At 41.9% G+C, this 22,740-nt stretch overlaps 2 protein-coding genes and 1 long non-coding RNA gene across 3 annotated transcripts; 1 reads left to right on the top strand and 2 right to left on the bottom strand.

Annotated features, from left to right (window-relative positions):
* Positions 1–2,125: 2,125 nt before the first annotated feature.
* Positions 2,126–4,922, bottom strand: si:ch211-237i5.4 (slit homolog 2 protein). The gene is made up of 5 exons (XM_055153081.1): positions 4,632–4,922; positions 4,060–4,205; positions 3,479–3,647; positions 3,172–3,334; positions 2,126–2,397 (listed from the first exon to the last, which is right to left on the bottom strand). The coding sequence occupies exons 1-5, from the start codon at positions 4,920–4,922 to the stop codon at positions 2,126–2,128; spliced, it is 1,041 nt and encodes a 346-aa protein (XP_055009056.1).
* Positions 4,923–8,508: 3,586 nt separating this feature from the next.
* On the bottom strand, positions 8,509–22,713 carry col1a1a (collagen, type I, alpha 1a). The gene is made up of 48 exons (XM_055152257.1): positions 22,574–22,713; positions 20,757–20,945; positions 19,708–19,730; positions 19,397–19,432; positions 18,643–18,735; positions 18,137–18,205; positions 18,005–18,049; positions 17,460–17,513; positions 17,328–17,381; positions 17,193–17,246; positions 17,057–17,110; positions 16,923–16,976; positions 16,309–16,353; positions 16,177–16,230; positions 15,941–15,985; positions 15,806–15,859; positions 15,459–15,557; positions 15,313–15,357; positions 15,071–15,169; positions 14,947–15,000; positions 14,753–14,860; positions 14,407–14,460; positions 14,160–14,312; positions 13,975–14,073; positions 13,843–13,896; positions 13,692–13,745; positions 13,505–13,612; positions 13,380–13,424; positions 13,169–13,267; positions 12,979–13,086; positions 12,726–12,887; positions 12,590–12,643; positions 12,401–12,508; positions 12,274–12,327; positions 12,112–12,165; positions 11,857–12,018; positions 11,657–11,764; positions 11,473–11,580; positions 11,335–11,388; positions 11,141–11,248; positions 11,008–11,061; positions 10,823–10,930; positions 10,691–10,744; positions 10,502–10,609; positions 10,140–10,419; positions 9,869–10,059; positions 9,545–9,787; positions 8,509–9,128 (listed from the first exon to the last, which is right to left on the bottom strand). The coding sequence occupies exons 1-48, from the start codon at positions 22,653–22,655 to the stop codon at positions 8,982–8,984; spliced, it is 4,341 nt and encodes a 1,446-aa protein (XP_055008232.1). The 5' UTR covers positions 22,656–22,713; the 3' UTR covers positions 8,509–8,981.
* Positions 17,365–21,644, top strand: LOC129408538 (uncharacterized). The gene is made up of 3 exons (XR_008632008.1): positions 17,365–17,432; positions 17,989–18,072; positions 21,331–21,644. It is a non-coding gene; the product is annotated as an uncharacterized LOC129408538 (long non-coding RNA).
* Positions 22,714–22,740: the final 27 nt, after the last annotated feature.

Genomic DNA, 22,740 nt, shown 5'->3' with positions numbered 1-22,740 from the left:
ATGAGCAGAGCAGAAGGCACAGTATCAAGGCTAGAGCAGTGAGATGAGGAGTGGCTACAGAGCTCTGCACAGATGTCCCATACATGCCCCCTCCAAGCAGGGGACAGGAGCTGGACGTGCCCCCCGTGTTGAGCAGTAAGACTCCAGAGAAAGTGATGGTATTGGACGTAGCACTGGACCAGGCACAGCTGCCCTCTCGCTGCCTCACCCACACCATATCACCCTGCTTGAGAGATTCCACCAAATAACACGTGGTTAGAGTTGTGTCTCCATCAGCCACCTGAGGGCAAGAGAGGGCATGATTTATTTTTTAGTTAGTTATTCTATCATTTAGTTGCACAGGAATGTCAGCCCAAACAATACCAAGTTACTGAAACAAACAATACATAAAAATAAAAATAACATTTGGTACATAATTTGACAGTTGCCTGCTATCTGTATGCCTAACCTGAGCATGGCAGAGAACCTTTGTGTTTTTGTTGACCACAAAGTGCCAGAAGTTGTTGGAACCTCCGCGGCAGAGCTGAGCGCTGAACATAAACTGATAGATGCCCGTCTCCGGTGCTGTGAACACTCCGGTTAGGTTGTTGTACCCCGAACCTTGATTCATCCACACTTGGTTAAAAATTATTGGATCAAACAATATGTCCCTCAGCGAGCCTTGGTGTGCAGTGAAGAAGACCACAGTGGCCCCTGCACAGCACAAGAAGACATATTATGCTTGTGTCTGCTATACCCCCCTCAAAGTCCGCTGACTTCTGGATTAAACAATACCACAACAAAGAGTTGGCACCTCCAATGGACTACACAGTAGTGAACAGCAATTTTTTTTTTTTATTGCACCAAAATGACTACACGACACCGCCGAATCCTGCACGATTATTGATTAAGAAAATAAAATTGGAGACCAGAGTAAGCACAAAGCAGTGGCGGTGGTAGTGAAAACAGGGACTGATGGGCAATATTTATGGTGTCATGAAAATAAATGACTAAAGATGGCTCAAACATACATAAATCACTACAAATACAACTATGAGTGAGTAAATAGTGAGAGGTTGGTTAAAAGTTCTAAAAAGTCAAATTTGCATAATAGGTCTGCTTTAAGGTATGTATTTGCACAGAGAAAGAAACAATAGATTAAAAAAAAAGAAATAATCAACCAAATATGTATTTTATATTTCCCAGTGCCAGCCAGATCAACAGACATTCAGCAAATGGGAACAGAACATGCTATATATGCTGATAATGTTTACAAATTTAGAGATTAAGTTAATAAAACGTACTTTGTGTGGTTGCGGTCTGAATAGGTACCTTGAAAAAGAGAAGGATATTGAAAACAGTAAAATGCTGATTTGTGTATCTACTATGTTACTTACAAATTTGACTGGTGTCACCATGGTTGAACTATAGGTTAAAAATAAAGCAATTTTAACAGCATAATAACTCATCTGTGGATAAAATATAAACAAAGGTTAGTTAAGTGGATCTATACCAACTAACCAACAATTTAATAATCCACTATATAATAGCAGTCTTACCCTGTTGTTGCTCATTGCGAATTTGATGGTTAATTTAAGTCCAAGTGAAGTGGCTGCATGCCCATTGAACAAAGTCCCCACACTGTTTGACTTGTGCTGTGTTATTATTGCTGCACTCTTCAGTGTATAGCCAGTATTGAAATTTAGTAGCCCATATACATTATATTCACAATTACAGTATAACAATAAAGAAATCACTTTCATCAAGATGTGTGGTTTAAGGAGAATTTATTGATCAAACTAACCAAGCCAGTCAACAAAATCAGTAGATGGTAATTGAATATTATACAGCGGAACTAAACATTAAATCAACTTTTTTGCAACTAAACTGTATATTTGCAGCTTCCGGGTCAAAAATGTCTAAATCTAAGTGTATGCTGCCTCTAGAGGACACTGCAATTTCAAGTACAATGTGACATCACACAGGACTGCCCTGATTACAGCCAGGAGTTTGACGTGTGGATACCTGTTAGACTAAGATTAAGATGAGTCAACTCTGTGTACTTACATATGGCTCATCTGTATATTACAAGGCATTATCCCATACTCATTTTGTTAGGCATTATTTACAAACAGAGGACATGACTTCATGACAGAGGACTTCTATCTTTCCTCTTCCTGTTCCTCTCTGCCATCACCACAGCTGCCACTACAGTCACTAACACTGTTACTGTAATGACCAGTACCGTCGCGGTCTCAGCCACACACAGCCGACTGTCCACCCACGCCAGAGAGTATCCAGCCAGCAGTGGGGGCTCGTGGCATGTCACGTTGCGGTAGTCGTCGATGTGAAGGTAGCGCACAAACAAGATCTTACTGAAGACACGGTGTAGCTCACAGTCGCAGCTCCATGGGTTACCTGAGGAGAAAACATACAATGCAACTTAATAGACCTTTTTCATAGCGTCTTTTGCGTGTTGTTAATGTTTTTTATGGCAAAATGTCTGTGGAAATGTCTTGCGTATTCTCCGCCTTCTTAATAAATCTGCCTGCCCCATCACCAAGTTTTCAACCAAAAAGGTCGACAAAAGATATAAGGATATAAATTCTTCCATGAATTTATTTACAATTATCAATTCGAGAAAGTTTTGCTAAGGAGTAGTTCACTAATGCTAGTTGTTGTTTGCCTTTAAGCTTTTGTCTTTCTTACCTTGATAGTTGTGGATAAATTTAAAGAATTTAAGTCCTTTGTCGACCTTGTTGATTGAAGTGGATAATGGAGTAGGCAGATATATTAAGCTGGTGGAGAATACGCGAGGCATTTCCACAGACATTTTGCCAAAGAAAACCATTAACCAGAAGTTCCGCAAACCTACAGGGCAGGACTTCCGGCCACTGTGAAAAAGTTCTATTTAAGAGACTTAATTTTGTTTCCTTGTTTCCTATTAAATACAAAAAAAAAGTTTGTTTCCAACTCTGACCCATGCATACTGTTGTTGTGTCCTTGGGCAAGACTCTTCACCTAGGCTCTGTATGAATGTTGTGTTTGATTTGTTATGGTTGGAAGGGATGATATGTGAGGAGTGAATGAACAATGCTCAAAACTGTATTGTGAGCATTTGGAAAAGTCTAATGAATTATAAAGATGAAGTATAAAATGGATGTCAGTGAAACAAACACAGCAATTACACACCTGAGAGCTGAATGTGAGTAGCGGTGGTGTGCAGACTGATGAAAGTCTTAAATTTCAGGTTGTGCATGTTGTTTCCCTCCAAAGCTAAAACAGCCAGACTGTAGAGAGGAGCCAGAGCATCACTGTCAATCTGCGAGATGTTGTTATAACTCAGCTGCAGCACCTGCACATGGAAGAGCCAGTGTCATGGACCACTAGGAACACAGTATTTACTACAGTATGGACCACAGTATGTAAAGCAGTATGAACACAGTATGAACACAGCAAGTACACAGTATGTACAGTAGAAGTTGTGTGTGGTGTGCACCTCCAGGCCTGGCAGCATGTCCATACTGCCCTGCTGTACCACGCTTAGTCTGTTGTACTGCAGGTGGAGCTGCCTCAATCTGGACAGTCCCTTCAGCACACCGGGGCCCACTGCTTCCAGCTGATTGTAACTCAGGTCTAATTTTTCCAGACTGTCCAGATTCTCAAAGCTGCCAACAGTGGGTACATACATAGTTAGTAAAATCTAGAATAACCAATACATAATAAGATTATAATATAATTAGGTCTGATTTTTGGTGTGTTTATGTGCCATGCACAAGAAACTCTTTTGTTTTCTTTTCCACATTCGATTGTCCTTTTTTGTATTTTTTCCTTTTCAGGATGTGCACAGGTTGTAAACAATCTGACAGAAATCCAATTACCTGCTTCAGAAGTAACTGTTCATAAGACCTTTCAATAATCTGATCCAGAAATCAGATAATGATTTCATTTTTGACCTTCATATAATAGTAACCATTGACATACACAAGAAAGTTATATGCAATATTATGTGGGAAATTGTCTTCCTCAGTAATCAGTAGCAGGGAGATTTGTTTAGTTCTTGTTTAAGTGTTGACCTACCTGTTTGGAGGTATCCTCTGTAAGTAGTTGTGCTCCAGCCGCAGCTCCTTGAGTGCTGTCATGCTAGAGGAAAAGTCCACCGGGACAGTGGTGAGCAGATTCCAACTCAAATCCAACTTCTCCAGGAAGGACAGAGAGAAGAATGCCTGCACAGAAGAACCAGGCTTATCACTTCAACCACAGTCAGGTGGACTCCAAACTTTGAACAATTCCTTATGCTAATGCAATTTTAATCCTTTTGATCATTTATGCACTTTGGATAAGACAGCTTTGACTGCTGACCCTTATTTGATTATAGAATTTTTTTCTAAGAACAATTTGATATGAAATTGTAACATTTTAGTTATATTTTAATTTTTTATTATTATTATTATTTTTTAACCAATACCATCGTACAGTGTAGACAATCATGAATCAGTGCTACTGCAGCCTCAGGGTTCTGAACTTTCACAAGAGACATGACCTACATTGGTGTAGTCTGTTTATGCTTGATCAAACAAGTGCATTTCAAGTTGTATTATTGCACATTTTCACCACTTTCTAGTATACAGAAAAGTGCTCCAGTGGTGTACCTTGGGCCGTATGTATTGGGTCTTGCTGACACCGAGGTCGAGTACCCGTAGGGACCACAGGCCGACAAAGGCGTGGGTGCCGATCTCTGTCAGGTTGTTCCCTCCCAGCTTCAGGAGCCAGGTGCCGTGAGGGAGGCCCCGGGGCACATGTGCAAAGCCCTGGTCTTGACAGTCCACCAGGTTAGCATGCTCATAACACACACAACGCACTGGGCACACGCGAGAACTCAGGGAAGATGGGTGTGGGTACGAAATAGTCAGGAGAAAGAGGATGAGAGAAAGAGGAGGCATTCTTCATCCACACCAGGAGGATGGAGAAATGTTCACGCCATAGAACAGCAGCTGGAGCAGACGTGAAGATCAGAGGAGAGTGCAGACTTATTTCCCTTTGTTGTAATTTAGTGCATCTGAAAAATATGAAGATGTATTTAAGAATGTAAAAAGTTGTACAATGGAAACTTGCAGATTTTTTAAGTTTTACAGTATTGTGACTGAAAGATGCTACCAGCAAGAGAATAAAAATAACTAGATAAACAAACAAATAAATAAATAAATAAACAAACAAACACATGAACAGATTAATACAATGAAATCTACAAAATCTGTGGATAAACACATAAATCCCTTGCTATTGTAACATGCTTGTCTTTACGTAATAGGTCATTAGAGGCAGGGAGGTTGACAAGATTACACCGGTTAAGTGTGTCTGCCAACACAGTTTTATAGCATGTAATAATATGTTTAGAATAAAACAAGGGTCCATGACCCAAAACTGGCTGGGCCACTAGCCATCTGCTACCAGGTCCCAGAGGAAATGGTTTTATATATATATCTTTTTTATCAATACGGATTTTGTTATTTTTAAATATAGAATCAATTAACCAAATAAAAAGCAAACATGAGTAAAAAAATATATTTAAAAAATACAGGATAATCGGTTGTACTTGTTTTGAGCTGTTGCTACTGACTCTGCCCCTTTCTGTTTGTCCTTGGAACTAAATCTTGTGAGTCTACCGGTCCCTAGAGGAAAAAAGGTTGTATCCAAGTATTTGCTAAATACAATTTCTTTTTCAGTGGGCCTATATTATACATAGCATCAGCCACACTCCCTTTTAAAAACTCACCTGTTTTCCAGAAGAAAATTCCATCTCCATTCTGTAAAATAAACACAGGTAGGCTGTATTTTTCAGTGCAGTAGTGATGGTGAGACAGACTGCTTTTGTAATAGTGAGAAAGTACTGCGACCGATGTCATAATCCTCTAATCCTTCCATCACCAAATGTTCCTGTTAATGCTCGAAACTCTGGCAACTGCTGCTTTCATTATCATCCTGTGTACAGCTGTGTGCCTCCAATCATCTTTCAGTATTCATTAAAATTAATAGCAATTATTAATAAAGCAAAAATAAAAACAAAACTGAAAAGCAGGAGGATGAGGCAGCTGCCTTGTTGTTGGATTTCACATGTGACTGGTCCCATGCAAGATTTATTTGAATGATATTTGTCCTGTTCCCATATAGATATTATAAGATGCTTATAACCCTCTCAGGCTCAAATTAATTTTAGTATCAGGAAAAATCTGATATTTGAGGAAAATTATCATATGGGGTAGTAATACACAGTACAATCCTGACTTTTTTATCCTTTGTAAACAACAAAAGTACTTTGTACTTCTGACAGGCCGTTTGTGTGTAGCCATTCTTGCACAGTCTGCATCACCTACGTTTATCAGCATGGATGGGAGAAAAGGCTCCTGAGTAAAAAAAGCTCATAAAATATGGATGTGGAGTAAGTTGGTAATTGGCATTTAGCTGTTTCAAATCTGCAACGCCTGCTTGGAGAGGGTTAAGGTCAGTCTGCTGTGTAGTGTCTGCATCTAATGACAAAGCATTTCATTGTTCAATTATCAGTAAGTGCATGTTAGCATGCTAGCTCTGCACCTGTCTCTGAGAGTTGTGAAAAGTGCTCATCAATTAGGATGCTTAGATTGCATGAGGTAAGTGAAGAATAACTCGTTTAAAATGAACTAGTTCTGTTTTTATGTTTTTAATCAAGTGCCTTTAACTGCCTTCTGTCAGCTATGTAACAACAAAGTTTTTAATAACATACATTAAGGTGTCTGTTAAGACACTTTGAAAATGTCACTTCAGGTCAACATCACAAGGGTTGTAAAGAGGTTTCAGATACTAAGCTTCAGTTACAAGAAGATTTCTTTTTATTTATTCTTTTATTTATTCTTCTATTTTATTTATTCTTTTTATTATAATTTTATTTGACATATCAGCCTATAGCCTAAATTAGTCACACTGCTTCACTCACTGTCATGATGCAATTAATGTCTTATGAAAGTCCAGTTTTTTAAATGCTAGATTGGTGCATGTTTAAAGAATAATAAAGTAATCATGTAGTCTAACATAGGCCATGTCTAGTAGCCCCTAGTGTTTACTTAATGTAATGTTAATTAAAATGACTAGTCAGTTCAGCAGATTGTGAATGGTGTGAGTTCAGTGTGCCTCTGCACCTGGCACAGGCTCCACACAGACCAGTGTTTACCTTGTGAGGGCTTCCCCGGCTCCACACAGTACCTCCTCTGTGAGTGAAACCAGAGAGGGCAGCATTCCTCACACTTTACCTTCAAATAGAGACCCAAATAGTTGAAGAAATAATCCAGGGTCCCACAGGGAATGAAAGCCTATCCGCTTCAAGGTGGACAACAGTGTCTTTGTGCAGCCATGCTAATGCCCACAGCCTCAGCATGTCCCACACAAGCCAAGGCATTCACTCGACAGTCTCCAGGACGAGAGGAGTGCTTCACTGGGGATGAAAATGATGAAGAATAGTCATAAATACAACAGATGGATACACAAGCTTCCTCCATGGACTAGCATCATAACAAATGGATGACAGTGGAATATGGAATCTCAACATTGGATTACATTTGCAGAGAACACCTGCTGCCTGGGAATATCAGCACCCACCATGATGTCCAGTGAGAAGAGGTAGGCCATGATTTCTTATTTAGTAATTGTAGGTGCTGGAGTGCTAACAGCTAGTCATGGCTAATGTTAGCATTGCTACATATTAGCCACTATGTTTCTCAAAGCAATCACTGAACATGCATCTGAACAAATCAAAGTGGATACTCTTGCAGTTCAAAATTATACAGTTTACATTATTTTTCTAATTTAAACACAGTTACTACTAAAAAGAAAAGCTGAGTATCATGGGGCAGTCAGTGAGTCAGTCAGGGAATAGGCAGCGTTCAACATTTAGACCACTTAACATGCTTTATTTCAGCATTCAAAATAATTAAACACATCTCAATTATTATACACATACAAAATAGGTACAGATCCATGTGCTGTTGTCTGTCTGCTCACAAACTGTTGGCTCTCTTTCTGTACATTAAAGATTTGGGGATAGATTCAGAAGTAAGGAGTCTATGGGGAATGGGAGGGGAACAAAATGAAAATGTATAGATCCACTTTACAAAACTTGACCGTCTCAATCTAGACATCAGAAAATTTTAAGATGGATTTTAGCACCAAAAAGGTCCCGACATTCCAACACGACCTCAACGATACAATATCACCATGTTGGACGTCACAGGACCCTTAAGAAACAATAGCACCTTTAGATTTAGCTATTTTTGCTGCTGAAAGCGATCTGGACTACCCCACTGACTGCCACAACAGGCTTCCCTTCACACATATGGGCCCCTTTTCGAAAGCTGGAGGTAGCCGTAAGACATTTTGTTCTTTAAAAAAGAGGTTTCAACCCATGTGTTCTCTGCTGGTGGTTTTAATGAAAGAGGACAGGAAGGAACAAACAAGAATAAGTCCATGCCAAGTCAAAGGAGGGGCAAAAACAAACATGGCTGTCAGTTTCACCGTTTATTCATCAACACCTGAACGTGGTACATAGCATTTGGGTTCTGTCTGTTGGGACTGTCCTTTCATTCCTCTCATTGCAGTGGTGTAGAAAAATAAGTCACTTTGTAAACTCCAGAGAGGCCTATCGGGGCTTGGTGGGATGTAGGGGGAAGTACATTTTTACACTTTACAGAAGCATATATTATTTTCTTGTTGCCAGTGAAACAAAACGTCTTTACAGGATCCTTGGTGTTGTAAAAAACGAACTCAAAAATCAAGAAGAAAGTAGTGGTCCCAAACACGATGATGCCAATATTTCTGCATCAGCGCCATTTTGTTGAAGTGCAGGTTTTTAGGATGGAGGGCTTGCAAATTTCTTAATGTTATGATGGGTATTTTGTAGAGAGATGACTGCTAGAAAAAAACAAAACTCACTCACGCACACACACAACAACAATTTCAAGTCCAGATTGCTCTTTTTACAAGAAACAGACAGGTCCCACTTCAATGCCAAACTCTTGGTCTGGAGCACCAACGTCCATAGGAGCGATATCAATAATGGGCAGGCGAGATGTTTTCGTTGTCTTGTAGTCAATGACTGTCTTTCCCCATGTTCCGGTGTGTGACTGAAAGGAAAAGAAAGACATGGCAAATTAGTTTGGCACAAGGTGATCAAACATCTCAGGGAAGTACATCTGAGGTGTGTATTACAATATTATGCAAAATGTAGGCATATTGCCATTGTAATGTATGGCTACATCTAGTGGTGAAATTACAAACTGCAACTTTATACCTTTTCTTTTTAGACAGTAAAAAGTGAGCCCTACAAGAACACTTATTAAGGTGGGTCGACTGTGGTCTGATCCTGAAACCTTATGCTGTTTTGGATTATTTTTTCATATTGTGATTCAAATTTTTCCTGTTTTGCTCCTCCTATTGGTCAGTGCCTGACAGGTGGATCACAGTGAAGTGTGAACTTTCAACTTCATATTCTTCAGCACATTTTTGTGGCCTCTGCACAGAGAACCTTGTTACTACTTACCGTGCATCCGTCCTCCAGAACACTGTAGGTGAAGCGGCTGTTGCCTTCGGCTCTGATCTCAATCTCGTTAGAGCCCTGGAGGAGCAGGGCCTTCTTGAGGTTACCAGCAGCAGCGTCCATGTAGGCCACGCTGTTCTTGCAATGGTAGGTGATGTTCTGAGATGCCTCAGTGGACATGAGACGCAGGAAGGTCAGCTGAATGTTGACATCCTCTGGCTGAGAGCCTTCGCTGCCATACTCGAACTGGGGACACAAGCGCAGTAATGCCATTGGTCAGTTAAAAAGTCTAAGAAGAAGACTAATGAAAATAATGAAATGTAGTACCTGGAAGCCATCGTTCATGGTCTCGCCGAACCAGACGTGCTTCTTCTCCTTGATGTTCTTGCTCACGTACCAGTTCTTCTTGGCCACCTCAGGCTGAGTTGGTGATACACATGTCTCGCCTGTCTCCATGTTGCAGTAAACTTTGATGGCATCCTGAGTGCAGCCCTGGTCAGGGTCGATCCAGTAGAAATCTAAAGTAATGGTGAATGTCAAATCATGGCTATATTATCTGCCACATCCTAACAAAATCTTAAACATTTGTAGTACTCACCACTCTTCCAGTCTGGGTGGCACATCTTCAGGTCACGGCAGGTTCTAGCAGGGTTCTTACGGGTTCCATCTGGACTGCGGATCTGCTCGATTTGCTGGCTCAAGCTCTTGAGGGTGCTGTCCACCTCCAAATCGCGGTCACGCAGAACATTAGCGTCGTCAGCACGGAACATACGGAAGGGATCAGGGGCCTTCTCCTGAGGCTGGGCAATGAAGCCGAGGTCGAATCCACCACCAGGAGCACCTGGGGGTCCAGGGGGTCCAGGAGGTCCAGGAGGACCCTGGAATAGGAGACAAGAAAGTGTTAAGTACATTTAAAATTACTTTTAATAACTGCACTGCAGTTTTAAGACTTTCACTCACAGCAGGTCCCATCTCGCCAGAACGACCACGAGGTCCTGGAGGTCCAGTTGGTCCAGGGAGACCACTCATACCATCTTTGCCAGGAGCACCAGCAGATCCAGCAGGGCCCTAAAGATGACAGTTAAAAAACACTCAGTCTCCTCGGGAACAGTCATGAATACACATCTTCAGGTAATGTCATTAACTTACTCTAGGTCCGGCAGGTCCAGCTGGTCCAGCTGGTCCTTGCTCTCCATTAGATCCCTTGATTCAAAGAGAGATCATTTCAGAGAATGCTCTATGTGATGTTTGGTCTATATGAGCACTAGAATTTTAACTCACAGCTGGTCCAGGAGGTCCCTGCATGCCAGTGAATCCTCTGTGTCCCTTCATACCCCTCTCACCAGCCTCTCCTGACTCTCCCTTGTCTCCACGGGGTCCAGCAGGTCCCTGTTTGGATGATTTTGAGTTTGATTTCATATATGTTTGGCATTCGGTGGTAGACATGATTTTGTCAAGTTACTTACAGCAGGGCCACGAGGTCCAGCAGGGCCAGCGGCTCCAGCAGGTCCAGCAGGTCCCTTTCACCAGAAAAATTTATATTAGTTATCAAGTTGATCAAAAAACATGTACTGCCCTCAGGATTGCCTTGACACATACAGACTCTCCACGGTCACCAGTCTTTCCAGCGGGTCCAACAGGTCCAGGGGCACCAGGAGGTCCAGGAGCACCAGGGGCACCAGCAGCGCCGCTCTCACCACGATCTCCCTGATAGCAAAATTAATATACATAAATTAAATGAATCAACAATCTTAAGCTCTCTGTTCACTCACTGTGCACTGTGTTGGACTTACCTTGGGTCCAGGAGCGCCATCACGTCCAGCTGCACCCTCGTTACCTGGGGATCCCTACAAACAAACATAAGGCAAGTTAACAATGTTAAATGCAGTGAAAATGAAAAATGTATTAAAAGTTTGGAAAGCGGTCTATACCTCACGTCCAGGCTCACCGGGAGCACCAGCAAGTCCTGGGGGTCCCATGGGTCCTGGAGGTCCACGCTCACCACCGGGGCCAGCAGGTCCTTGCTTTCCAACCTCTCCCTATAGAGAACAATAAACATCAGTAACAATATTTCTGCCTCTCTGTGACTAACATCCAACATTGTAAGTAACTTACAGCGGGTCCAGGCATTCCAGGGAAACCTCTCTCTCCTCTCTGTCCAGGGAGACCAACAATACCACGCTGTCCACTAAGACCCTGAGGGCCAGGCAGACCAGCACTACCCTGAAGGGAAAAGAGAGAGACATAAGAACCTAAACCTGCCAATTTTCAGGACATAAATAAAGGAGCATTAGCAATATTATTTAAGAACTTACAGGAGCACCCTCAGCACCAGCGCTACCCTTCTCTCCAGGAGCTCCAGGAGGTCCAGCGGGACCGACCTCACCAGGACGACCAGCAGGGCCAGTCTCACCACGGTTTCCTTTGGGTCCTTCTTTGCCAGCGGGTCCAGCAGGTCCGGCAGGTCCAGCATTGCCCTAATCAACAGGGGAAAGTTGACCAATTGAGTTTAAAATGCTGTCATAAGTAAAAAGTTGCTTCAACAAATCCATATAACCGACAGAACTTACAGAGGGGCCGGGAGGTCCGACTCGGCCAGCAGCACCAGGGAAACCAGTAGCACCCTAGAAGAAAATATTAGAAACACTGTTGTGACTTATTAAACAATATGACAGATTGTAATAACACACCCAAATAAAACGTTAAGAGGAGAGTTGAAATAAGTGACTTACAGGAGGTCCAGCAGGTCCACGGGCTCCTTTAGGACCAGTGTTTCCAACAGGACCCTGGAAGAGTAATTGTATGTTTAGTCTAATGTAATATGTATCAGAGACTTCAGATTTGTCAAAGCTCTCAAACCTGAGGTCCTGGGGCACCAGTGGGTCCAGCAGGTCCAGGGGCACCAGCATCTCCCTTAGCACCATTGTCTCCAGCCTCTCCCTTAGCACCAGGCTGTCCATCAGCACCCTAAAGAAGCAATGTATACGTTAGCCCAAGCTTGACTTTAATCAAGATTAAAATGAAAAAATATAAATGAAATTCACTAACAGGAGGTCCAGCGAAACCAGCTGGTCCAGGTGGTCCAGACTCTCCACGCTCACCCTAAATGAAATAAAGAAAAATCAGAGGACCTGCAGCATTATTTAAATGTGTAAACAAAAATTGCATTTTATTTTGTACATACAGGGGCACCACGAGCTCCAGAGGGTCCAACAGGTCCAGCAGGGCCAGGCTCTCCCTTGTCTCCAGTGGAACCAGAAGGTCCAGGAAGTCCAATAGGTCCAGCCATACCACGGACACCATCCTTGCCAGGGGCACCATCAGCGCCCTTTGCTCCTTGATCACCCTAAAGGAATAATTTCACATGTTTAACAAATAATTCAGATGATCTCATTCATGTAATGAGATTTTTGAAAGGGAATACACTGAGCCCTTACTCTGTCTCCCTTCAATCCTGGAAGTCCAGCAGCACCACGCTCACCAGGCATTCCCTGCAGTCCGGGGGGTCCTTGGGCTCCGGGAGTACCAGGGGCACCGGCATCTCCCTTGAGTATTAAGAAACAAGGACATTACTCATAAGTTTTAGTAAATTAAACTGAAAAATAATACTATAAATTTAAATCTTACCTTAGCACCATCATTTCCAGCAGCTCCAGGAGCTCCACGAGCACCAGCAGGTCCAATAGGACCAGGGGCACCACGCTCACCAGGGAATCCTCTGTCACCCTGAGAAGAACACATCAAACTGTTAAGGAAGTTCAGAAAAGAATCTTTTTTCCTTCACAACTGTGGTTTCACAAAATGAACCAAAGGTTGAGCTGAGACAGAAGTTACTTACTCTAGATCCAGCGGGTCCTGGGGCTCCAGCTTCTCCGGGCAGACCCTACAAAGGGACAAGAGGACACTAATAAGATCAAAAAGTCACATTTTGATATGTCTGTAAATAAAAATAAAGGTAAATACCTGCTCTCCAGGTTTGCCAGTCTCACCAGACGCACCCTGAGGTCCTGGAAGTCCCTGGAATCCAGGAGGTCCAGCAGGTCCGGCCTCTCCTCTCTCACCAGAAGGACCCTAGGCAAGAACAATAAGAACCATCAGTAGCTGCACATGCTTTAATAGTTTGCTTTGATCCATGGTTTAATTGACTTACAGCAGGGCCAGAAGGTCCCTGAGCACCAACTTCACCATCCTTTCCAGGAGCACCCTAAATATAGAAAAGCACATTTCAGTATCAGTGATCTGTTATTCTTTTATTTTTTGCCAAAATAAATTAGTTCTAATGAAGAAATGCTGAAACTTACAGCAGGGCCGGTAGGTCCCATCACTCCTCTCTCTCCAGGCTTTCCGGCCTCACCCTAGAGAGAAAGTGCATGTTAATATTGGTTCCTTTAGTCAAAATTTCTGTACACTTTAGCATCACATGAACTACTCACAGCAGCTCCTTTGGGTCCAGGGAATCCCATAACTCCAGGCTGGCCTCTGGCTCCAACAGGTCCTGGGGGTCCAGGGCGGCCATCTTGTCCAGGGGCTCCCTGTGAAAAACATCAGCATTGCTTTCAGTCTGGCATAAATCACAGTACCATGCTCATCATCTGGATGTTTGTGATTATGGACTCACAGCAGGTCCAGTCTTTCCATCAGGTCCAGGGCTGCCAGGGCTACCAGTCATACCCTTAGCTCCAGGCAATCCAGGCTCACCAGTGCGACCAGGCTCACCAGTGGAACCTTTGGGTCCAACCAAACCGGGGGCACCACGCTCACCAGTGACACCCTATTAAAACCAAATATGGGCATATATGAAAATAGAGACAAGTGGAAAGAATTGGTTAATAAATATGAGTGTTAACAGAGTTTCTATAACTGACCTTGGGTCCAGCAGGGCCATCAGCTCCAGGGAAACCACGACCACCAGGGGCACCCTGAATGAGACACAATCATGGACTATGATGAGCACATATGAACATATTGAATTATTCATAATTCATCCCTCATAACTTCACTTCTAAAATTCTGCATGTCTGAATGTATGTCTAAATGTATAACATATGTTGACTCCCTTGAAAAAGAGATCATTACTGATTAAATAAAGCTTAAATTAGTACATATATTTCTCATTTACTCCTACAGGGCGGCCCTAGAGAGCCTGCCCTACTTGACTGATCCAATAGCACTGGCTAATTAAAATAAATTGACAGCATATCAGATACGTACTCTCTCTCCGGGGGATCCACGAGCTCCAGCAGCACCAGGCTCACCTCTGGCACCTCTCTTGCCTTCCTCACCAGGAGGTCCTGGGGGTCCCTGAACTCCAGCAACACCCTGGAAATGCACACACCATATATCTAACTATGCAGTCATGCATTGAGGCATACTGTTATGCTCAATATGAATAGTGCTGTACTTACAGCCTCTCCCTTAGCACCAGGCTCTCCCTTGGCTCCAGGGGCACCAACATCTCCCTGAGAACAAACAAAAGTTATCAAACAAATGTAAGTTTCACTGAGTAAGACAAATTTAAGCCTTACTCACAGTGTTACCCTTGGCTCCAGGGGCACCGACAGCACCCTGAGGTCCAGGAGGCCCACGAGGTCCGGGGAAACCAGGAGCTCCAGCAATTCCAGGGGCACCCTGTAGAGGGCAGCATAGAACAACATTGTCTCATCTTGCTGCAATATTGCATTATTGTTTCTTTTTCAGTCAGACTGTTTACTGTCACTATCTCAAACTTGGCTTAGCTGCTTGAATTTAGCTATTTGAACTGAATCACTTACAGCTACTCCCTTAGCTCCAGGGGCTCCATCAGTTCCGGGGTTTCCCTAAAAGAAGAAGAACACTTAGCTTTAGCTTTTAGAACTTTTGATGCATTTACATGTTTGATGGCACATTGGGAAGCACAGTGATGATGGTTGTCACTTACAGCAGGGCCAGCGGGGCCAGCAGGTCCAGGGTTACCGGGCTCTCCACGGGAACCAGCGGGGCCTTCGGGTCCACGAGCACCCTGAGCTCCGACATCACCCTGAAAGAGAAGAACAAAAATCAGGAATTACACTTAAAATACATTATTTATCCCATGGGACAAAGATACATGGGATTATAACACACTAACAAAACAACCACAAAAAAATCATGTGACACAGATATTGGTCAAAGGTCAAAATTAGGTTAACCATGTAGACACAGCAAAAATCACAATACTGGCCATTATCATGGGTAAAATACATAATAATGAGAATGGAGCCTAAAACACATTGTCAGTAAAAATACCTTGGCTCCAGGGCCACCAGGGAATCCAGGAGGTCCAGCAGGGCCAGTGGGACCCTAAAAGATGAGACGGAAACACAATCAGTACAAATGACAAAATAATTTTGTTTACATTTGTGAAAAGCTGTGAACACTTACTGGAGGTCCAGCAGCACCAGCGGCACCATCGTTACCACGAGCTCCCTACAACATAATACAAATTACAATAAATTAACATATTCTAAGAAAGCATGTATAAACTTATTTAGGAGTCATATATATTATATTTCTTATTTTTAGACATGCCTTTATTTTTTTACTATTGTTTATTCTTATGCTGCACAATATGATGAAAGCACATTTGTAGTATGTGATCTGTGTGTTTGTGTACTCACAGCAGATCCAGGAGCGCCAGTGCGGCCCCTCTCACCAGGAAGACCACGAGGTCCCTGAAGAAGAGCAACAGGAAGTCAGACTCCAAACTGAGAAAAATGACTGTTCAAGATGGCAGCAATGTGGCTACTTACCATAGCACCAGGAGTACCATTCTCACCAGGGGAGCCAGCCTCTCCCTACAACATATAGGTATGCACACAAAATCAATTAATCAAATCAGTGATTCATACTTTTACATAGTATCTGTATGTCTTTCTACTGTTAGGTAATTATCTCATGGTCAATGGTACAAAAGGTAAAGAATTCAGTTTCAGTATATGTTTTACCCATATAAAGGACAATATCATTTAAATAAATGTCAGCCAGTCATGGCAAACAGTACACACAGATTGTATTATTTAACAACAAAAGCCAACATCTGGGTTAATAAATAAATAAATAACAGTATTAGTGTAGTAAATATGAATAAAGGTTTCAGCTTTCAAAAACTAGCAATTGGATCAAAACTTATTCTCAGCCTAAAAAGTTCACTTTTGTTACAGCTTTTGTCACTTGCAAACCTGCTTTAATAGAACTTATATCTAGGGGCTTCTGATTGCTCAAAATTAAGCCTTTTTGACAACTCATGATATTCTCACCTACTTTTGAGTGCTAACAGTTGTATTTTGCTCTTTATACAGCGAGTGTTTATATACAAAAGCTCAGCAAATATATATAGCTGAGGATATATATAACACAGCCATACCTTGGGTCCAGCAGGGCCACTGTCTCCCTTAGCGCCATCGGCACCACTGAATCCCTATAGAGACAAAGCCCAAACCATGAGCATATGTTTCATTGTCAAGCCAAATGTGCAACTGACAATGGGAAGACACTCACTCTGTGTCCTTTGATTCCGGGCAATCCAGGAGTTCCGGGGAATCCACGAGCTCCCTAAACACATGACACTTAAATAAGTTTTTTCCATTGTTATGGTTTCGTGCATTGTCATGTATGAATCGTTTATTGAGATTACCTGAGGGCCAGCGGGTCCACGCTCACCAGCACGGCCAGGTTTGCCAGACTCACCCTAAAAACACAGTCAGTGAAGTTTCACACATGCAAAAAGGAACTGATGATAACAACAACTGTTCTATTGATATGTTCTTACATCCTCTCCATTCTTTCCAGGAGGACCAGCTGGGCCACGTGGACCCATGGGACCCTAGTGAAATAAAAAGATGAGGAGAGTCAGGACACAAGATGACAAGCACAAGTATGTTTTTATAGATCAGATACTCACAGCAGCTCCAGCCTCACCAGGCTCACCAGGGGGGCCAGTAAATCCTTGAGGTCCCTGTAGGGGGAGACAAAGACCATTATTACTGAACTCTTTGATAAAGACAGAGATGGGGGAAATACCAGGACAAAATTATATACTGACAACACATACTCTCAGATGAGATAAATATGATAAATAAGCATGTTATGTGTATTTAAAATAGTGTTTCTCTATAGAAATATAGAATGTGTTGGAATGTTGAATTTTGAAAGCCTCTTATAACCATAGACGATCTGCAGCAGACTGGATTTGACCTCCCTTTGAGTGCATCTCAAGAACTTTTTTTTAGTTAATTATTGGCAATGAATGTGGCATACAAAACACAACACCATGTTTCTGACTTAGGCAGGAAAAGGCACGTTCTAAGTAAAGGGAGCTACTGTATAGCTAGTAGCTAGAATGTTTTTTGTTGTTGTTTTTCAAATTGCATATACATTTTAAATGCTGTATCATCATTTGCTTTCATTATTATTATTATTTTTTTTTGCAGCGAGTGGTGTACTTACACTTGAGCCAGGAGGTCCAGGGGGTCCTCGGGGTCCCATAGGGCCCTATATATATCATACAAAAACAGGTTAGTACTGTTTTTTTTTTTAAGGAAAGATATCTTGTCTCTATATGTTTCTGTCCATACACACCATAGGTCCAGGCACGGGCATGGCAGGGGATTTGTCATCATAGCCACCAGACATTTGAGGGGAGAAGTTCTGAGGGGAAATAAAGATTAAAAATGGTAGAATCACAGTCATCAAATGAAACAATTATTACTTTAGTAAGTTTCTAGTTTAAAAAAAAACATTCACATTTTCAATTAGCTGTTTTGCTTTTATTTCACTCTAACCAAAGGCATTTCTATACTAATCTTGCTTACAGATGTATACTTCATAAACCATTACAGTGTCTACTTCTCTTTATGACCCTGTGACCTTTCCCTGACCCCAGACTGACTGGAATTGTTATGGTTAAGAGCATAGATTATTAAATGGCAGCTGATGCGGCCTGAAAAAACTCTCAAGCACTTAACCTCACTGAAGAGATCAAGATTAAACAACGCATTTATCTGCAGTAGCATCTAGCATCACTCCTGACTTAACCAAAAAAGGACAAATTGAAAAATAGGAACATAATTAAACCCAAAACTTACTCCACCAAGGCCAGGAGGTCCAGGGGGGCCGGGAGGTCCAGGAAGTCCAGGCTGTCCTGGGATACCATCTCTACCAGGGGGGCCAGCAGGACCCTGCAGAAAAATTATAAAGATATATTAACCACACAAATAATCAAAACAACAACTGTTTAATAATGCACTTCAGTTTCCACTTAAGTTGCAAATCATGTGACCGATCAGGAAGTAAATAAGGTCTTGGTCATGTGATTCATTAAAAGGTCAAGTGTACAAAATAAACTTATGATCTGTATGAAGAATTCAACCAAACACATTATGAAATGTCTGTAAGGTCTATAAGTCTTCAACACAGAATAAGTACAGACTTTATTTAACGTACACATGTGCTCCCCAGACATTTGGTCTTAAATGAAACTGAACCAGGTAAAGAATCCACTTTTGAGCTGTGCGTGTCGGAGCTTGGCCTCAGCACGTTACATGACATTTCAGCTTTCACCCATCAGACTTTCCTGTAGCCCACACCAAAGTGGACTTTGTATAACTTGTCACTCTATATAGACATACTGATGCATCATTTATAAAAGAATAACATCCTCATAATAAACACATTTCACTTTTCATTCACTCATGAACTAGTTTTGCTAAGCTTCTGTTCCCACTATCATGTAGCATCCTAGCTAGACACTAGCTTTCTACACAGCATTCACTTGACGACAAACCAAAACTCCCACATCAGACACTAAACACACATAATGTCTCAAAAATGTTGGCTTACCCTGTCTCCCTTGGGTCCACGCTGTCCTCTGGGTCCCTATGGGAAAACAATAAAATGCATTGAATTTATTAAAAAACAAAACTATATGTACAAAATAAATAAATAATATAAAATCTGTGAATCATGAACTGCAATTAGCCAGAGTTTGTGCATTCTATAAAGCCATCCTTGTCATCATTATGTAAAGAGTGTTTTCTGAAATATCACATTTAAACAACTAATGTATAGAAATACATATAACTTTAAATAGAAAAAATACATATAAATACATCATATTTGCTTTATCTGAATGTGTCAAAGTGATTGCTTACCTCAACCTGAGCATCCTGGAAGCCTGTAGAAAATGTAAACACAATTAGCATTTGTGGTTTAGTATTTGTTGTGAAAATAGTCTACTCTATAAGTATTTTATCATGACTGTGTAAAACATGTATGTTACCAGGATTACAAACTCATTAAGATTACACATTTCTTTTGTAAGAGTAGAGGACAAGAATTAGCAGCATAAATGACAAACAACACCATCATCACATAATGCTGTCTGCTGAACAGTCCTTCTGTATTCATATTTCATATTTTTTGTATAATATACTGACAAGATTTACATTTACAGTTTATTTTAGCACTTTTATTTCTGATTTGAGATGTATATACTGTAGATATAATGCAGGGCTGTTTATGTTTTGTGTGACAATCTGTCCAGCAACATAAGGTCAAAGTAATTAATCGGAGAGGTAAACCCATGGAGAGACACAGTTAATAAATGACAAACTGAGTAAATAGTGCTCCCTGAAAAAGTATCAAAATCAGTGGTGGAAGAAATACTCCATTTTATAAAAGTACTAATACAGGATCAAAAGTATAAATAAATACTCAAGTAAAAGTGATTCATTCATTATTAATTAAAGTATCAAATAATAGTAATAAAAAATACAGTTAGTATAAAAAAGTATTTGAGAATGTTTTAGGTCCTAAGTGATTTTGATGACGAAGTGACAGAATTGATTTCTTTCTTTGTCTTTTTTTGGTTTAAGAAGTTTAGATATTTTTGCTCAGGACTTGAACCCAAAACCTTTAGGCAAAATGCTATCATCAGGATCCCCGGAGGTTGCTTGGGTAAAATCCAGATACCTACAGGACTACTTAAGTACAGTACTTTTACTTTTGTACTTTTGCACCATCACTGCTCAAAATTCAAATAAGAGAACAGCCACTTTTTCTGAGTGTGAGATTTTGTAATGATCAGCGTTGCTCCACAGTTCAGTCTACACGGGGACACCAGCTGACAAACTGTTCACAGACGCAAATGTTGAAATCTGCTCGTAACACGTGTCAATAGTGCGCATGCGTTTGGCCATACCGTCGTCGGGGCAGACGGGGCAGCACTCGCCGGGGGGGATGATGGGGTTGGGGCAGTCAGACTCCTCGCAGATCACATCATCGCACAACACTGAGCCGCTGTCACACACGCAGATCTGGCATGGTTCTGGTTTCCATACGTCCCTGTCATTAAACACCTGGCCGGCTACTTTGCAGCTCCCGCCTGTGCCTGAGGGGGGCGCCAAAGAGAGGGGAGAAGCAGAGGTCAGACATCTGGGATCATAAAACAACTAAGGCCTAGACTAATGAAAACAAGAAGATACAGCAAAATAACTAGCGAGGCTTAAGTTGTTGTTTAGTCTGTTTAAGTAATTTTGAATGTAGTTAGTACATTGTGAAAAGTATGTAAAGTTATGTTGTGAGAGGTACTGTATATTTGGTAGTATAATAACCAAGTTCAGTCGTAAAATATTTTTTTAAATATGGCCGTAAAAGCCTCTTGAAAAGTTTTTTTTTTTAAATTTAATACATCAGCTTTATGGTTTGTCTGTTAAATAAAATAATATATAGTGTTGTTGATAAAGACCTGTTTTGTTGTATTTTTGTTCTTTTAGGTGACAAAAGTGATAGAAGACATCTCCAAAGGATGCAAGATACAAAGGAACATGTTTGGATATGTCACGGGCAGCAAAGAGGCCATCTTACTGAGAACTTCCTAAAACTCCAATTGATACTGCTACGCCAAGTACCTAAGAGACCTGTTCCGTCAGATTTTCCTATATCATCTGCAGTATTACTCAAACCTAGGCTTCTCTGGCCTCCTACTAAGGCCCTACACGACGTGCCTTAGTGCTGAGCTCAGAGAGTGCAGTCGGCTTGGCAGCAGGGCCTGGAAACACTCCGCATGTGTTTGCCATTAGGAACAGCAAAAAAACCCAAAGAGAGTGGAGGGAGGGAGGGGGAGAGAGCGGGGGACGTGGCTACCAGATGTTGATGACCGTAACCTTGAGTCCCTCTAGGTGGCGCTGTGAGTCCATACACTTAGCACAGGCCTGCCCCCCCCCACCCCCCAAACCACAGCTGCTGAACTCCTCCAGACAGAAGAGCCACATCTGGAAAAAGTGACTTGGGTTTGTGCTTGGTTTTTTCCAGGGCCTCCTTCTCCTTTTGTCTTCCCAGATTTCACTCATTGTCATCCATTGCAGGCAGAAAAAGTGAAAAAGCATTCTCTTCTCCTGTCAACAGACAAGACTACGCCTGCTCACCTTAAACTCTCACCTGGCCTGCTCTACTGTTGGCCTCAGGGTGTGTATTTCCCTGCCACATCACTGAAGGCACTCAAAATAAATGATCAAAATAAACTCCTCATTTAAGGCCCTATCTGCCACCTCCAAATTCAAATCCCAAATTCAAAACCTGAACATTCAAACAATTCTTGCCTGGAAACATCTTGTACTTGGATTGTCATTTAGGAGCTGCCTGCAGATTTTTAAAGCTATTGAAGATATTTATTACCCTAGTAAGCCTGCCTGGTTGCTTTTAAAAGAAAGCCTTGCCTGGAGGAGAACCTGCAAAGACTCGCTCTACACTTCCAAAATGTGAGGACGACCCAGGCAAACTTGAGGAGACTGGTCTTGTGAGATGTGCTACACCCAGTTCAATCTCTCAGTATCCTTTTGACAACTAAAGCTAGAATTTTCAAGGTTGAGCATCATCAGGCCCGACTCCGCTCTCCTCACTCTCTTCTGCCTCTAGTTCTCTGCAGCGGTCCACGCCCGATGGCATATCCAAAATACGCAGCAGGTACAAAAAAACAAAAGCACAAGTTGCTGTCAGGACCTCCCGGCTGAAACTTACTGTCGTCCTCTCCCTGGGCATTGACCAGGAGCACCGCCGTGCTGAGCAGAAGCGCCAGCCGCATATCCACAAAGCTGAACATGTCTAGATGCCACCAGACATGTAGACTCTTTGGGGCAAGAAAGGAAGTTCAAAAGGAGGGAGCTGGAGGGGTCTTCTGCGTCTCC

This window comes from Boleophthalmus pectinirostris, unplaced genomic scaffold, assembly GCF_026225935.1.
Source record: "Boleophthalmus pectinirostris isolate CB_2022bp ecotype Guang Dong unplaced genomic scaffold, ASM2622593v1 HiC_scaffold_17, whole genome shotgun sequence".
NCBI lineage: Eukaryota > Metazoa > Chordata > Actinopteri > Gobiiformes > Gobiidae > Boleophthalmus > Boleophthalmus pectinirostris.
The sequence above is the reverse complement of the archived record's forward strand: the minus strand, read 5'-3'. Positions and strand labels throughout refer to the sequence as shown.

Coding starts and splice junctions, on each gene's coding strand:
- si:ch211-237i5.4 (XM_055153081.1), bottom strand. CDS start 4,922: ATGCCTCCTCTTTCTCTCATCCTCTTTCTCCTGACTATTTCGTACCCA. Junction 4,206..4,631: donor CCCAATACATACGGCCCAAG/GTACACCACTGG, acceptor TCTTCTGTGCAG/GCATTCTTCTCTCTGTCCTT. Junction 2,398..3,171: donor TACTCACATTCAGCTCTCAG/GTGTGTAATTGC, acceptor TTTTCTCCTCAG/GTAACCCATGGAGCTGCGAC.
- col1a1a (XM_055152257.1), bottom strand. CDS start 22,655: ATGTTCAGCTTTGTGGATATGCGGCTGGCGCTTCTGCTCAGCACGGCG. Junction 14,861..14,946: donor CTGGTGCTAAGGGAGAGGCT/GTAAGTACAGCA, acceptor GTGCATTTCCAG/GGTGTTGCTGGAGTTCAGGG. Junction 12,019..12,111: donor TCGGACCTCCCGGCCCCTCT/GTAAGTTCTGTC, acceptor CCTGTTGATTAG/GGCAATGCTGGACCTGCCGG.